Source organism: Halichoerus grypus, chromosome 4 (genome assembly GCF_964656455.1).
Source record: "Halichoerus grypus chromosome 4, mHalGry1.hap1.1, whole genome shotgun sequence".
NCBI lineage: Eukaryota > Metazoa > Chordata > Mammalia > Carnivora > Phocidae > Halichoerus > Halichoerus grypus.
Window position 1 is genome coordinate 74409555 of NC_135715.1, and position 17318 is coordinate 74426872.

General features: G+C 47.7%; 1 protein-coding gene across 1 annotated transcript; it reads left to right on the forward strand.

The window, feature by feature from the left end:
- The first annotated feature begins 1580 nt into the window (after window positions 1-1580).
- SHISA2 (shisa family member 2) lies at window positions 1581-8736 on the forward strand. Its single transcript, XM_036106758.2, has 2 exons — window positions 1581-3003; window positions 6510-8736. The coding sequence occupies exons 1-2, from the start codon at window positions 2670-2672 to the stop codon at window positions 7061-7063; spliced, it is 888 nt and encodes a 295-aa protein (XP_035962651.1). The 5' UTR covers window positions 1581-2669; the 3' UTR covers window positions 7064-8736.
- The last annotated feature ends 8582 nt before the right edge of the window (window positions 8737-17318 follow it).

Here is a 17318-nt window from a genome sequence, read left to right on the forward strand (position 1 = left end):
TGTCTCTCTCTGTCAAATAAATAAATAAAATCTTAAAAAAAAAAAAGAAAAGAAAAGAAAATGACCCAACCTGAAGTAAATGGGTCTTCCCTCACTTTCTTCTGGTCTAATTTGATGCCATTCCTCTGATGATATTTCTGACCTCCCCACCCTCCTCACCCCCAGGTTATGTGCTTAAATTGACCCAGTACACCACCAGTCACAGCTTTTATCAGACTTATATCATCTTTGTTTATTCAGCTCTTTGTCTCTCTGTCCAATTTGTTTTACCCCAGAGACCTTCAGCTCTGTTTGAAGGGAATGTCCATGATGTTTGGATTCTCGATGAATCCCCAGTACCCAACACAGAGTACAGTATACTTATGGTAAGACTTCAACATGTGTTTGTTGAATGAATAATTTGACATTGAAATTTTGTTAACATACTGGGTTAAGAAAAGTTGGTGGCTGGTGCATTTAAAATACATAATTTTACAAAGCTGAAAATAACCCCCCAAAAGCAATGAAATTAAGTGCAATCCTTGGAGAGAGGCTTAGTGAAAAGAATGAGGTGTTCATTGGGGGTGGAGAAGAAGATAGATTTTTTCGTTTGATTTGATTTTGTTGGGCTGAGCAGAAGACTATCAACCATGTCTGAGTATGCATTTAACAGGCATACACAAGTGCCCAGTGGTTGTTTGAACAGCAGTGTCTTTGCTGGGAACGCAACTGCCTTGTGTTCTACAGTTCTACAGTCAAGGACTTGGAAGGGACCTTAGTGGTCATCACATCCCAGACTCCACTTTAAAGAGGAAGAAGAAACTGAGGCCAACAAAATGCAGTACTTCTTTCCTGGTAGGGCTGGGCCGAGGTATCAGGTCCGCTGACTTCCAGACCGTGTCGGAAGGGTCACTAGTTCTTTTAAAAATAATCACTGATGCTTTAATAGCATCAGCACCTGTTGTTTTAGCTTCCGCAAGGGAGAAGCTATTAATTTCTCCTTCATCAAAGCCGCATTTCGGGTCTGTCTGAACCTTGTTTTCTTCCTCACTGCAGCTGTCTGCACCCGTAAGGCCAAATGTTGAACGGAGGCACCTTTCTGCTTAAACCCAGTAAATCGCCACGGCCAAATATGGAAAGAAAAAATTCGACACAGATCATTTAGACAGTGGCCAAATTTATAAGGTTTTTCCTGAAGTCTCTCCATTCATTCCACCTGGCAGAAGCCCGGAGCCCACCAGACGCAGCCCCGGGCGCGCGAACCCTTCCACAAACATCCTCATTTGTGGTCTGTGACCAGCGGTGGCTAGGGCACGAGCTGGTGGAAGCTGAAAGAGGCAGTTAATCTGAGTGGCAATTTCACTGTCTGTAAAATGGGAAGTAATTACAATCCTTCCTTGGGGAAGTTTTGAGAATCAAATCGAATGCCGAGGATCTTCCATAAGCCAGCTCAGTTTGCTTTTATTACCATTACCGCCGTTCTTGTGTTAGCAAGGCCCAGATCGTTTGAGTTCTGTTTTCTCCCGCGCCTATCCCAGCTGGCGGCCCGCTGCCCCACGGGCGTCGGAAAGTGAAGGGCTCCGGGCGTCTCCGGGCGTCCCGGGGAGGAGGGAAAGCCCGCGCAGCGCGCATGCGCATCCTAGGAGCCGCCGGCCCCTAATAAGAGCGCCGCGCAGTGCCGGGGCCAGCCCAGTCGGAGCTGGCTTGGTGCCGGGCACCGTGAGTGTGCGGGCGGCTGCCGCGCTCGGCTTCTTCCGCAGCCCCGAGGACTGAAACTTCCGTGGGAGGCTCCCATCGGTGCGCCCCTCCCGGGGGAAAGGGCGGCCAAGGCGAGAGGGAGAGCCGGACGGAGGCTGCCCGGCGCCCGTGGGAGCGAGCTGCAGCCGGAGAGGCGGAGCAGGGGAGCCCGGGGCGAGCAGCCCGCCTGGACCCGCGCCCAGCAGCAGCCGCGGCCGCCGCCAGCCAGGCAGGCTCCCGGAGCTGCGGCGGGAGCGCGCCGGACCGTCGCTCGCGTCCCGGACGCCGGCGTGCGCTGGGAGGATTGGCTGTCAGCCCCGCGGAGGGCAGCGCTGCCCGGGCGGCGCGGCCGGAGCCATGCGGACCGAGTTCGGAGCTGGGGAGGCTGAGCACAGCCGGCCGCTGCACTTGCTGCCCGGAGCCCTGCGCGCGCTTCCCGCCTTCGTGGCCCCTTCTCGCCGCCCGAGAGGGGAATAAAGGAGGGGAGACCCCCCCCCCGACTCGTGCGCGGGACCCCGAGGCTTAAACTCCGCGGCAGCGACCTGGCTTCAGGTCGGCAGCGGGAGTGAGCGTCCCCTCGGGGATGCGCGGGGAGGCTCCTGTCACGGGTGAAGCCTCCAGGGGCTGCGGGCTGGCAGCTCCGGCGCCCCTCTGACTCTGCGCCCAGAGAGTTCCATCAGTGAGTGCCCGCTCTCCAGGCAGCCCCACCGGGGGCCGGGCCGCCCGGCCGAGGGAGGGATGGCTTAGGACCCCTGCCCCGGCAGCCCGGCGTCGTCAGCTCCTGGACGTCGCGGCAGAGGGCAGAGGCCGCCTCGGAGAGCGCCGCGGAAGGGACACTCGGGCGTCCGAGTCCCGGCCCCCGCACCACCGGGAGCCGGGTCGCCGGGACCCCGGCTTCCCGGAGACCGTTCTGCGCCCCCTGGAGCCGCGCCGCCCGCGCCCAGGGTGGTGCCATGTGGGGCGGACGCCGCTCGCCCGCCGCCTCCCCTCGGAACGCCGCTTCGCTCCTGCAGCTGCTGCTGGCCGCGCTGCTGGCGGCGGGGGCGCGGGCCAGCGGCGAGTACTGCCACGGCTGGCTGGACGCGCAGGGCGTCTGGCGCATCGGCTTCCAGTGCCCCGAGCGCTTCGACGGCGGCGACGCCACCATCTGCTGCGGCAGCTGCGCGCTGCGCTACTGCTGCTCCAGCGCCGAGGCGCGCCTGGACCAGGGCGGCTGCGACAACGACCGCCAGCAGGGCGCCGGCGAGCCTGGCCGGGCGGACAAAGACGGCCCAGACGGCTCGGCAGGTAGGGCAGGCGGGTCCGGGCGCGACGGGGCAGGAGGGTTGGCTTTGCCCGGGAGCCTGGAGACGGGAGAGGAATCAGGAGCGCTGGAATTTCAGAAAAGGGCTTGGACCAGGAGGTGGTGTCTGCATCCTGGCCCAGCTGTTAACTTGTGCTAAGTGGAGCGCCACTTCACTGCCCCGAGCCTCAGTTCCCCCATCTGTCACCTAAAGAGTGGGTGGGCTTGGATTTTCCGAAGAAAACCACATACGTAAGGCAGTGTGGGGTGCAAGACAGCCCCGCATTCCTCCTGGCTAGGGAACCTCCGTTTCCCCTCCCATACCTCCTGTCTCCGCGGGGCTAACTTCTAGTAAGGGTGAGTGTCTTGATGGTACCCCAGGAAGCCATGAGGCGCGACCCCAGCGAGAGGGTTGGCGGGGGGCGCTTCCGTCCATAAAGGCTCCGCAGAAGGCGGGCAGCTCCTCGGGGCCTTCCGGTGGGTGATGCACTCTTCCAGACCCCGGGGCATTCTCATCGTCTGCAACATTTGGCTGCACGGCCTCTCTGGTTTCTGGACAGTTCTCCTGACCACGTCAGACTTAGGAGGTGTGACATTAGCGATGCCAAGCTTGCTCTTTGTGGCTTTGATTTTTTTTTTTTTTTTTCCAAGTTGCCAAAGCCAGAGCTGGAAACATAACCAAATCCAGGAACGAATTTGATAGGTTCCACTTCCTCCATTCTTCAGAAGCCTCACAGACCGCCTCCCTTGAGGGTCTGCACCAATGTGTGTATGGGAGGGAGGATGTATAACCCGGCTAGGAGTAGAGGTCAAATGGCAAACATGTCACAGAATGGATGTCTCCTCCTTCTGCAGCTGGTTGTGTTAAGGAGAGGGCTGTTTACCAGCACCCTGAGCCAGGGCTTAAGCTACCTGAGCTTTGGTACTGAGTGTTTACACAACTGTCTCCCGGGCCTGGTAAGAGGCAGCTCTCTTCAGTGCTGTTCCCTTTGCCGGCAGGCATTTTATGAGTAAGCTACTCCTGTTGTTTTGCTGCCTGGAATCTTGAAGAATGGACAACTGAGGGTAATAATTCCAGAAGAGGTGCCATCTTAAAGCTCGAGCTCGTGGCTGCAGGGGTGTGTGGTGGTGGACTAAAGCCTTGAGAAATGAGCCAAAGATGGAACTGCTTCCTTGATGTATCTGCTAAGTTGGGCTCATTAGTGATCTCTAAAAAGTTGGGTTGACTTTGGACAAATCAGCAGGCCGCCGACTCCTCATGAGGCCGTGTGATGTGCGTGGGGGCCTTCTTCACTCTACCTTTAAATCTTTTTTCCTAAAAATTCTGTTCCCTCTCACTTCTCTTCTGCAGTCAAGAAGGACCACGTGTCTAATCAGGCAGTGCAGAGAGTTTACGGGAGCACAACATTCTTTACTTCTGTGTGGTTATTTACCTTCCCAATTAAAAATCCTGGAAGGAGAACAGTTCTTTCTCCCAAAAACTCCTTCTGTGGACTTATCTTGCTTTCAGCTAGTTTCTGCTATAATGTTTGGAGTATTCTTTTTTTTTTTTTTTTTACACTTGTTTACATCCTAATAACATATTTAGGGCTGGTATCTTAATTTAGAGAATGAAGTATTTATCACCTGCATCCACTGTTCCAGTACGTTATCGCTCCCCCATTATTAGAACAGTCCCATCATCTGAAGACCCGCTGCGCTCACTGCAGGCTCTGGAACAAGTGTTCCTACCCGCTAACAGGCACCATGTAAATATAGTATTTATTCTTCAGCAGTGAAGGTTTAGGAAACCTTTAAATGTCAGCCTTTGGTGAAATGCCTATAAAGTATGTTTTACTTCACAAGGCCTGATTCTTCCAGGTCTCCACCTGGCACTGAAGTCTAACACCCCTGCCGTCAGGAATATCAGAGCCGTGGACAGGAGCATAATTAGAAAGGCCACTGCTCTAGCAGATAGTCCAAGGGTTTTTCACAAATTTGACCTCAGAGGTGCGGGAGAACTGGGCTTTTTTCCCCAAGTGCTGCCCTGTACCACTGCGCTGGCCCTGGGCTTGGCCAGGACTGGGGAGCCCTAGTTTCTGTCCTTATGTATTTTCCAATCAGATAGTCAGGGCAACGGGCAGGAGCACATAAAAGAACCGGTTCTTGGTAACATGGGGTGGAAGTCCCCAGAAGTGGCTCTGAGGCATTCTGCAGCCTCCTCTCTCCCCATTCTTTGCCCCCATCAGCCAGTGTGTCTAGCTTCTGAAAGCCCTAGAGTGCCAGCCCCATGGCTTCCAGAAGCTTAAGTAACATCGTGTAAAAATGGAACTCACTACCAGCTAGAGGAAAGTCGTTCTTTTCATCTTTCACGTTATTTTTCAGAATACACCTCACTTGTTAAAGATGACGCCCACTGCTTTATGGTCTGCAGGCTTTCCCTGTGGTTCTGCACACAGAACCCAGTGTTGTTAAGTCCAGGTGTAACTGCCACACCCCAGCCACCCTGGGCTCACCTGGGTGCCTTCTCGAACACTGGAGGCTGCTCTTCTTCCTGGAGCAAATGTCTGGTTGCTCCCAACATTTGTTCTTCTTGGTACCTTGCTTCATGCTGACCTGTGGCCTGGAATAGCTTCCCTCTTCATAAGTCACTTCACCTTTCTACCATCCAGTGTGCGGGGTGGGCCCGAGGTCCAGCCCTCAGCTAGGCAAGTGAGTGTAGAGGTGGTTTTTTTATTTTTTTTTCACCCCTTTTTGACCTTTGTGTCTTCTATTACAGATTTGGAAATGGTCATGGCTAGATCTAAATTTTTTTTTTTCTCAAAGATTTTATCTATTTAAGAGCGAGAGAGAGAGAGCAGAAGCCAGGGGCGGGAGGGGCAGAGGGAGAGGAAGAAGCAGACTCCCAACTGAGCAGAGAGCCCGATGCGGGGCTCAGTCCCAGGATCCTGAGATCATTACCTGAGCCGAAGGCAGATGCTTAACCAACTGAGCCACCCAGGTGCCCCTCAATTTTTGATTTCTTTGCCTGTGAAAAAAAGAACAGTTCAAAAGTGGCAAAAGAGGTTGCAAAGAATATCATTTTTTGGGGAAAAAAAGACTCTTAAATCATGTAATTCACTTCTGTGCAGATCCTGCAACTATCCATTAGGGCAGTCTTAAGTTCAGGCAGTTGAGTTATTGTAGGAATCTTAGAAGTCTCAAAACATTAACTTCATATTTTTGCTAAATTGGACATTTGTCCCAGCCAGCATTGCAGTTGGCAAGCCTAGCTGTGAATGTTAACCGTTTTGCTTTGCGGGCGCTGATCTGCCCTGCCTGTAGGCCCTAGCGCCCTTCCTAAGTGCCTGATAAAGGACGGTGCATGCTGTGGGCTGCTAATAAGCGCCCAAACCTGTCCAGCAATGGGAGGCCCGAAATCGGTCCTTCAGTCCGGCCGTGGGCGTTGCTCATTTATGGATCTCCACTGCCAAGCACCGATTTTTCACTGCATTCTGAGAGTAAATCCTAATGATGTGTTTTCATCCTTTAGTCCCCATCTACGTGCCATTCCTCATCGTTGGGTCCGTCTTTGTCGCCTTCATCATTTTGGGGTCGCTCGTGGCCGCTTGTTGCTGCAGATGTCTCCGGCCCAAGCAGGAGCCCCAGCAGAGCCGCGCCCCGGGAGGGAACCGCTTGATGGAGACCATCCCCATGATCCCCAGCGCCAGCACGTCGCGAGGGTCGTCCTCCCGCCAGTCCAGCACAGCGGCCAGCTCCAGCTCCAGCGCCAACTCAGGGGCCCGGGCGCCCCCCACAAGGTCCCAGACCAACTGTTGCTTGCCCGAGGGGACCATGAACAACGTGTATGTCAACATGCCCACAAATTTCTCCGTGCTGAACTGCCAGCAGGCCACCCAGATTGTGCCCCATCAGGGACAGTACCTGCACCCCCCATATGTGGGGTACACGGTGCAGCACGACTCCGTGCCTATGACTCCCATGCCCCCTTTCCTGGACAGCCTGCAGACGGGCTACCGGCAGATCCAGGCCCCCTTCCCTCACACTAACAGCGAGCAGAAGATGTACCCAGCTGTGACTGTGTAACTTGGGGCGCTGTCCGGGTCCCTTTACGAGACCTAGGAGCCCAGGGAAGCTCTGGACTTGGAAGGGATTCTCTAAGAGGAAGTCTGCCCGCCTTGCTGGTGCAGACAGCCCCGTTGTTTTGGATGGCTTCCTTTGGCCCCCAAGTATATGAAAACGTTTCTTCCCGAATTAGCCTTTCTGGGTACGTTTCATCCCAGTGCATGATCGATTTATGATGGGGAGAAAAGCATCATCTGGAGATGACTGTCTTGTTGCCCCTGGTTGTGTGACAAATGCTTGAGGCCTTAAGTGCTCTTGAGGTATGGCTGTCAGGGGAATTTTGTAACCGGGTAGACTAAAGGTTTTTATTATATCCTTATTAAAGTGTTTCTTTTTTTTGTTTGTTACTGTGCAAGATCAGAATACCTGTTCCCTCCCTTGGACCTGGAAGATTTTTATAAGCATCCAAGGTTCAGGGGAAGACATAAAGAAACAGAACTATGAGGAAAGGAAATCCAGTTGGAACTCCCTGAGATTAGTCCTTGATCTCATTGTTTCCCAGGCACATCTTAATTTCATTGTAAAAAAGTATATATATTTTGTCTATTTTTGTGTTTTTTTGGTCTATTTCGTGCTTTTTTACCTTGTGTAGAGATCTTATTACAAAGTGATTTTCTACATTAAAAAGAGACTGAAAGAAATTGTATAGTTACTTAACTAATGATATTTCAGAACTCTGGGATTATTTTAAGCTTGGAAGTAGCAGGTGGTGTAGTAATACAACCATTCATCTCATTCTCGATCATATCATCTAATTTGCTGACTTTACAGTGACATCTGAGAAGAAGCAATTAGAATGTTTTTATATTGAAATCATAAACTGTCACCTGCTACTTCTCCAGGTTACTTTGAATTTTACCGTGTGGTATGGCTTGGCATTCGTTCTGTTCGGCTTTCGGATCCCCATGTCTATGTAGTACCATGTGCAGGTAATTACTGTTATAAATGAAGATCAGCGTTTCTGCCTAGATCTGATAAAACATTTTCTTGTTTTCCTATAAAAATTCAAAGAAATGCTTTACAAAGATACTTCATCTAGCTTCTCAGCCATAATCTGAGACTTGGGATGAAATTTAAACCACAAATAGAGTTTACTTTGCAAATCATAAGGCTTTTTATACTCCTGTTATCAAAATGGCTTATTTTTCAGGCAGTGGGGACTGTTGAGTCAAGAGAAAAGCTTTTCAAAGAGATATTGCCTTTCTTCCCCCACAAAGTTAGTTTTTGTTTTCCTCTCTCTTTTAGTCCTCAACAAGCACTGTATTCATTACTGATGTTCTGAATTATGAAATGCAAGTGAGCCTGTATTGTTTACTTAAAAGAAGTAAGCCTAAGTATGTGCAAGCAAATTTGCAACTGCTGACAGCACCGAGGTTTGCAATTAAACATTGTAAGGTGCAGTCTTTCACACGTTTATATCTATAGTTTATTTATTCATCCATCCATTCATCATCTATCTCCCCTAGTCTCCTCGCCTCTCTCTACATCTACCTATCATCTCCCTCTCTCTCGTGACCGAATGATGTAAAAGCGTTGTTGGCAAGTGGTATCAACGAAGATGCTCAATCAAATTTTTTAAATAGCAAAGGCAGGGGAAATCATTTTACTTATTAATAAATATTTTATGGTATGAATTCCAAGGGAGTTGGGTCTTTTTCATTTTTGTTTCACTTGATAACTTTGCAGATGGTCTATTAAGCCTGTTAGTGTCATAAAATTGCGAAAAATGATAAATATTGCTTTCTAGAACCAAAAGCCTACCTTTAAAAGTAATCAATACCTGGGAAGCTTATATGTATATTCTAGGAGTGCGTATTATTTTACGTATTCCATGGGAAGTGTTGACAACACGAAAGAGACAGTCTTTTGGGATTATTGTATTATGTGGCTAATGCATGTTCCATGCTGTCTCTTTGAGGGAGGATCCTGGGTTATCTAAAGAAGTAAAATTCCTAGAAATGTGGAGGTGAAAAGGACCTCAGAGATCACTCAGCCTAGAGATTGGCAAACTTTTTTTGTTTTTTTTTTCCCCTGGGAAGGAGCCAGAGAGTTAATATCTTAGGTCTTGCAGGCCAGATGGTCTCCACCAGCTATGCAACCCTGCCCTTGCCACACACAAGCCGCCAGGGGGGCCCAGGTAACAAACGAGTACAGCCATGTTCCAATAACACCTTACTGGTGGACAGTGATGCTTGAATTTCACACGATTTTCACATGTCACAAAGTACTTGATGTTTTTTTTTCTCAACAATTTCAAAATGTAAAAACCATTCTGAACTCTTGGGCCATAAAAACCAGGCAGTGGGCCAGATTTGCCCATTGGTCTTAGCTCCCCCATCCCTAATCTAGTCCATCCTTACCGGATGCAGGCGTCCCTGGGTGACATTTTTCACAGCCTTTTCTTAAACATGGAGGGATGGGGAGTGCTTGCTTCTCTAAGACTAACTTTTCCTTCTTTTCTATGTGGTATTAAATAGCACGATTAAAGCAAAAGTGCACTTTAATAAATGAGTTCTTCACTTAGTGCTACCTGGTCTTTCCAAAAGTATATATAACATGACTGGAAGTACCCTCAGACCTTTTCAGTTTTGGTAAAAACTCGAGAAGTTGAGCTGTCAAAGTAAAAGGTCAGACAGCTGGTTTAAGGATACCTTCCTTACTATCATGAAATCAGAATCTGTAAGGTGTAGTTTGCACCCAGTAGGAATATTTTAAAGTCTGCTAGAAAAAAAAAAAAGCAGTTACAGATAGGAAAATAGTTTGCTGCTGTACATTTTCTTCTGTATCTAAACCTTTGGTTCATGATGGTTCTGTGGATTTCTGTATCCCTCTGTGTGGGACAGAAAGACCCTCTGATTGTAAGGAAGAAGAAATTAACCAGCTCTTTCTGTCCATTTAAGTGCCCCAGGGAAACAAAGCATCTTTCATTTCTGCTGTGGCTGGAAAAGTTACAATTAATTACACAATAATACCAACATCCAAAGTGGCAAGAAGACCATTAAGACAAACGCACGTGGGTCTGGCATATTTACTCTGCAATACTCGGGGTTTCAGGCTAGCATTCCACTTCTGATTATGTTCGTAGATGCTTGACTAATATTTCCTATATTAAATTTACCTTGAGCTCGTTTTTCTCAAGACCGCACAGTTTTATTTCATGAATTTTATGGCTGATCTTTTCTCCTTGTTTGGATACATATTCGGATTTCAGTTGCCTTCAGAAGTATTTTCTGAAGAAACCATGACCATCAGAACTAAGTTGGCGAGGAAAGTTAGGGCAGATGTCCGCAAATGGACTGGACACAGAGGAGAAAAGTTTCAGTGGTGCTCACAGTTGGGACAGGGAAAGGTTTGGCCCCTGTCTGGTAACAGCACTCACACTACTCCCTGTCTGCATCAGAAGCTCTGTTTCCTGCAAATTCACATTCTGTCTCGCTACCACGCAGACCCTCAGTGACTCATTTAAAAGCCATTTAAATGAATGAGCTGCATGCTGGCTTTCCATTGCTTCAGCTTTTCAAATGCTTAAAAGGAATACGTTTGTTTCTGTTTAAGGGATTTCGGCAGACTTCTCACTAACTTAGCCTGGGCTCCCTCAGTCAGAACTGCGCCATTAAAATGTGTAATGTGTATTTTCCTACACTGTCCACTGCAGACCTCTGTTCGAGCTATGTGCTTGGCGGAGCTTGGCGGAATTTGGGGAGAGGGGTTATTATGATGAGCAGACAGAGAAATCTGACTAACCCTGTCAGTCATTAGGATGGACAAGGAGTGGCCCAGGAACCTGCCCGCCCTCCTTGACCTGCTGAGTTCCTGCTAAGTAAATAATGGATCAGCGGTAACGGCTAAGGGAACTTTCTAGGATTTTAAAACCTGTGATCCCTTCCCCATCCTGCTTCTTTCCCTTGCTTCTCGAGCAGGAGACAAATCAAAGCATCCGAGCAGGCTGTTCGATCTTGAATGGCGAAAGCTCAAGGCAGGGAGGAGGACAGTGGCTTTAACAACCCTGGTGTGCGGGCTCCCCGGGGCCTGCCCAGGGAAGGGCCCGGGAGCCCGGCAGTGAGTCTGGACCTGGCCACTGGGGAAGGCACACCCTTTGTGTTCAACTTTCAGAGCCCCTTTCATTTTTAAAAGGAGCAGCCTAAATATTGCAAGGAAGAATAAATCATGCATACAAATGAGAACACCATTCCTCATCACTCGACCTTAATCCTCCTTTTCTTTTCCTTCTTAGATGCTAGAGCCTTGAGGACATTTCCACCCTGTTACCCCTCGCCCTTTCTCTCTGTTTTTTTAAGAGCCGGAGATCAGCTATTTTCATTCAGCCTATTCATTCCAAAATACTTATATAGAAAATTTCTTTGCCTTCTGAAATTTTTCTCTTAATTGAAAACATGAATGTTACTGGGCTTCAAGTGCCTTGAAAGGGTTGAGTGGAGAGAGATGACAAAGAGCTAGAAATTGTTAACTCTTTCCCTGAAAATTAAAGATAACGTTAGGTAAACATTGTTTAGCGCACGATTTGCATTTGCTTTTCCTTGCCCTCTGTTCTTCCGGATAGAATCCTTTATCAGTGAGAAATGGGAGGATAAACTCCTAGAGAAACAGTGACTCCTGTCCAAGAAGTTCAGTATTTTTGACTAACTATGACGCCACGGCACCATGACAGCATGACTTTGAGATAACATGACAGTTTTACGGAGGGAGTTGGCGGTGAGCATCATTGCGCTTTTCACAGTTACATCTTCAGAATGCCTTTAACATTTATGCCCCAAATTGAAGGAACTAGACTCAAATCAAGAATAAGAAATTTAAAATTAATGCTTTAAAAAAAAAGCTTTTAAATGAGGGATGATAAAAGGGGTAAAAAGTGTATGGTGGCAGCCTTAAGATGGATTTTAAACAGAAAACTTGCATCTCAGTTTCAACCATCTTGAGGTGCAGGTCTTTTCATTTAGAAAAATCATAGGTTACACGAGGCATTATTTACTCAGTAGACATAATAGCTGTAGAAGACTGATTGCCATCTGTAACATGTATATAAAATTACCACGTGTGTATACATATGTGTGCCGAATGATCACAGGAAAATTTGAAACAGAAATAACTTATTACATGAGGCTATCTCATCCAAGACTCTGTTCTCAATTCTTGACTGATTTTTTAAAACTGGAGCTGGTTTGCAGCCCTCAGCTCTCCTCGTCTCAGCTGTAACTGGTTCTAGCGAACTTCCTCTGGAGTTGGATGGGCCAAAGTGAGAAACCATCTCTACCACCGATGGTGTGGCCTTCAATGTGAACTTTCATGTCTGAACCTCAGCGTGCCCTCCGGGAAAGGACATCGTTTGCACCTACCTCCTCCGGTTGGTGTGGAGATAAAAAACCTACCACAGTGCTAGCGGCATCTGATAGGTTTTTGTAATACACATATAATTTAATTTCTTTTCAGATATTTTTAACCTGCCCGATACAAAGAAATACATAATTTATATTGATAAAATATGTCAAATATAGATAGATAGATCCTTAGAACTACATTAGGAGGTTCTCTTTATTGTTTCAATAACCAGTTTTACCTGGGTTAGTCTACATTTCTAGTGTTTTTAGGTTGCCTAAGAGACTTACACAGAATTGGCTTTCTCTGACCCTCAAATCAATACCACTCTTGGTGATGCCCTAAGTGGCCTGATTTCTCTGCGCTGTTACTTTGAAAAGTCACAGGATTTCTCTCCTCCCTCTGTCGCCACTAGGTTTGGCTATCCCTACGGAGCCTTTCTAGTCTGCCAGTTGGCATCTCTCTGAACCAACTGGGCTTCAGTCAGGAACACACACTGAATCATCTTACACACACAGGAAAGCACACAAATATTAAATGTACAGCTCAATAAACCATCATCAAGGTCAAGAGACAGAAACAATCCTGTTGATAGTTCCCTTCAAAGAGAGGGGCTCATCAAAAGGAATGAGATCTTGCCATTTGCAACGATGTGGATGGAACTGGAGGGTATTATGCTGAGCGAAATAAGTCAAACAGAGAAAGACATGTATCATATGACCTCACTGATATGAGGAATTCTTAATCTCAGGAAACAAACTGAGGGTTGCTGGAGTGGGGGGTGGGGTGGGAGGGATGGGGTGACTGGGTGATGGACACTGGGGAGGGTATGTGCTCTGGTAAGCGCTGTGAATTGTGCAAGACTGTTGAATCTCAGATCTGTACCTCTGAAACAAATAATGCAATATATGTTAAGAAAGAAAAAAAGAAGAAGAATGTAGCAGGAGGGGAAGAATGAAGGGGGGGAAATCGGAGGGGGAGAAGAACCATGAGAGACGATGGACTCTGAAAAACAAACTGAGGGTTCTAGAGGGGAGGGGGTGGGAGGATGGGTTAGCTTGGTGATGGGTATTGAGGAGGGCACGCTCTGCATGGAGCACTGGGTGTTATGCACAAACAATGAATCATGGAACACTATATCTAAAACTAATGAGGTAATGTATGGGGATTAACATAACAATAAAAAAATTAAAAAAAAAAAGATAAAAAAAAAAGAGAGAGGGGCTCTGCTGATCTCTCTCACCATAGATTAGCTTTGCCTGGTTTTGAACTTCACACAAATGGGATTACACAACACGGACTCTTTTGTGTCCGGCTTCTCTCACTCCGTGTTGTGACTGCTATTGAAGGGAGCTGCAGGCCCTTTTCACCACTGTGTAGTATTCCATCATAGAAAAGTACCATAAATATACCGTATTTATCCACTCTACTGTTGACAGACATTTGGGTTACTCTCAGGTTGGGGCTGTTAGAACGATTCTAAACATGTGTTTTGGTGAACACAAGCACTCACTCTCTTGGGTGGAATTCCAGGAGAGGAACTGTCGTATCCGAGGATATATGGATGTTTGCCTTAGTAGATTATGGCCATTGTAACAGAGAATTTGTGAAAAGCATTGGTTAAACAGGTGTTAGGGAACTGAAACAGCAAAAGGGGTAGAGGCAACGCAGAGCTAGTGATTACCTGAGGCAGTTACTACCCCTAGGGCCAAAGGAACAAAGATGGGTGTTAGAATCCAGATGCTTGAAGGAAAGGCCCTGTCACGCTCAGAGAGGAGGCACCTGCTGGCCAGGACCCCAGGGGGACACAATGTGGTTGGTTCTGGGAATGCCAATTTTTTTTTTCAAAGCTGGAAACTGGTGCCAGCTGTCACCAGGGTGAAGGCTGTGTCTGTGGACACAGGTCAGGGGACAGACAGGACCTTGCCCTTCTACCCCTCAGCCTCTCAGGCTCCCTCTAGCGCCCCCTGTTGGCAGAACCAGCAGGCAAAGGGTAAGGGGCTCGGCTGCCGCACCACAGCATCAGAGGGCAGGGTTGGAAGGGTTGGGTTGGAAGTCAGTAACTGGCATCTTTCAAGCTGACACTGTGATTTGTGACCCGAAGGGCTCTTAGGATTTTCCTCATCTTTCTGACGTGTATGTTGCAAATGTATTGATCTACTTAGGATAGCCGCGTATCAAGTCGGTGACTGAACTTGGAGTATTTCGTATGTCTCATTTCAAGGCAAAAATAAAAACTAAATGTTCCATCAGAGTTGGGTTTAAGAGCATTCCCTGGGCAGCTGCATTGGGGAGGCCTTTGCAGGCGTCTTTTGGAGACCCACTTTAGCACAGGCTTTGAGGTAAATAAAGCATGGCCTTGGGAGGAGGTGGGAGGAGTTGGATTTGAGGTCCTCTTCCAGCCCTAACAAGTGTGTGGCAAGTCAAGACACCTCTCAGAGCTTCGATTGGTCAAAATGGGATTCACCATCACTTCCGCTCCCGGGGCAGTTGTGCGGCTTAAGTGACATACTATGACAGTGATGGCTACCTCAGCTTTCTCCCAACATGGCACTGCTTTCCAGTGGCTCTGGTTTTAGGGAAGTGAGCGTTTTTTGGCTAAATGTTAAACTATCTTTAAAACCTCACCTAGCCACACTCTTTGTTGATCCTTTGTTGTTCCTCTGTTTTCATGTTATCCAATAATCTTGAGATTGGCCTAAGGGAACCAAGAGCGGTAGAGACCGGGGAAGGGGGCAGTGCTGCTCTCTGCTCCTTTCACACACACTGGGTGTGATACCTCTTTGTTCTCTACAGCACTCGCTGGCACCCTTGGTGTGCTGCTTGGTGCCATGTTGAATCGTGTACATGTCCCCTTAGACGCCGAGTTTCTCAAGGATGGAATCCAAGACTTCAGCTCTAAATGACGCCTCGGCACCTAGCACAATGCTTGCGTACAGTGCGCATGTGTGTGTGGTTGACCTTTGCGGAGGTAGAAAATGTATTTGGACATAAAGATTTTAAGTATTTCAAAAGGAATTTAATAAGAGACGTCCTTAAGCCAAGGCAATGCCACATTTCCCGAAAAGTGGCATCCAATAAACTTTACATTATGTGGACTAGCACACAGATTTTTCTTCGCTTACAAAAATTTTCAAATAGCCATTCAGTTAACGATGCCCGAGACAGAATAGAACTTTAATCCTGTTTGCTTTGTTCTTGGACCCTTCTCCTGGTGACCTCTGTAAGAATGACATTTGCTGCTTCTGTCTAGATTTTTGTTACAGGTTGACTCCAAATATTTGGCCCAACAGAACTATGTGAGGATGGCAAAAGTTTGAAATCACTAGAGCCATCTTAAAACAATTTCTCCTGATAACTAATTGGAAGACTAAGAGCGATTTGAAGTGATCACTCTTATTAAGTTTTCATTTTCTTCCTTTTTTAACCAGTCCAGTATTTCTGTATTAGTTTTAATTTTAAGAAACTTTATATCTAATGAAAGGTGTCTTGGAACAGAAAGACTCCTTTGTTGAATAGCTAAGGATCAATATTCATTCAGGAGTCCTTTATTGAGAAGTATCAGGAACTCATGCGATTCAGTGACTTCTCTTCTTCACAATGTGAAGGTAGCATTCAATGTCAACAACTCTAATAGCAACTGCTGGGACAGACCCTGCCAATTCACGGCTCAGGCCAAGGCTGTGGCTCTCAGGGCCCCTGTGCAGCTTTCTCGAAACTTCCATCGCTCTGCGGTCTAAAGTCAAGGAGAGTGCAGTTGCCAGAAGCGGCAAATCGCTGAAGGTGGAGCTTTGGGACCCACCCTCAGGAAACGTAAGTCATTTTACTTATGTGTATGGCCTATTTCAAGTAAATGAAAACAATGTTTGTGAGCTGCACTGTGTGAGTTTGGTGCTTCTAGCCTTCGTGGGTGAAGGGATTTTATTTTGTCCTCTTTCGGAAAATATAAAGTCCAGACCTCATCCGTAGTCCCAGTTACAGCAACAGCTGGCCTTTTCAACAATTGCTGGAAAGTTCCCTTGAAAGATTCATACGTGGAATGGAATGTAGGCAGAAGATTAGAGGCTAGAGTGGGCTCCTGTCGTGTGCCCTGTTGCTTTGATATACATTTCAATTCTTCACATTCTATATGTCTCTTACACAAACATGTTGAAAATAAATAGTGGAATCTGAATGATTTTTCAAAGTAGCCAGAGTCTTTGTGACAGGGAGAACTATTCTAAAGAGTATTGCTGTAGGCAGAAATGTAGGGTCTGCAAACTGTCTTCAGCTGCTAATGGCCTCTCAATGATTCAAGTTTATTCTGGTGAGCACAAGTGAAGGATGACATTTCAAAAAAATCACTGTAGCAGCAAAGGCAGAGTTGTAGACACGACCAAGAAATGGCACAGGTTTGGAATAGAACACCTTGCTCTTGACTGTATTAAATCATTTTCAGTTTTGCATGATTTAAGAAAAATAAGGCCGGGCCTATGGAGAGCAGAAGAAAGTCCTTCCCCGTTCTGCCCTAAGCTGCGGAGCTCTGCCTGGAATGAGGCCCGGCCTCCTGTCCCTGCCCGTGCCTGGGGATGTAGCCACCAAGGTCATGACTGCACTCTCCGGGCCAAATTCAGCTGTGGTATGACTATCTGGGAGGAATCAGAGTCGGCTCTGGCAATCCGCAGTAAATATGAAGTGGGCCGTTAAGAGGTTTTGGGGTTCCAGACAGGGGCCTCTGCAGGGAACGATCTCTCGCAGGCTTTCTTTCCTTCCTGTCCTCCACCCCCAGAGTCAGTCCTCACTGCGCACGGCTGAAGTGTAGAGCCGCCCACACAAAGCCAGGCAAGCAGGGGATACACCGAGCCTGAGGCTGGTTTCCAGTGAGGAAGGCCCCTGCCTCCAT

Bases quoted from the DNA above. Each gene is read 5' to 3' on its own strand.
- SHISA2 (XM_036106758.2), top strand. From the start codon at position 2,670: ATGTGGGGCGGACGCCGCTCGCCCGCCGCCTCCCCTCGGAACGCCGCT. The intron at 3,004-6,509 runs GTAGGGCAGGCG...TTCATCCTTTAG, and splicing joins CGGCCCAGACGGCTCGGCAG to TCCCCATCTACGTGCCATTC.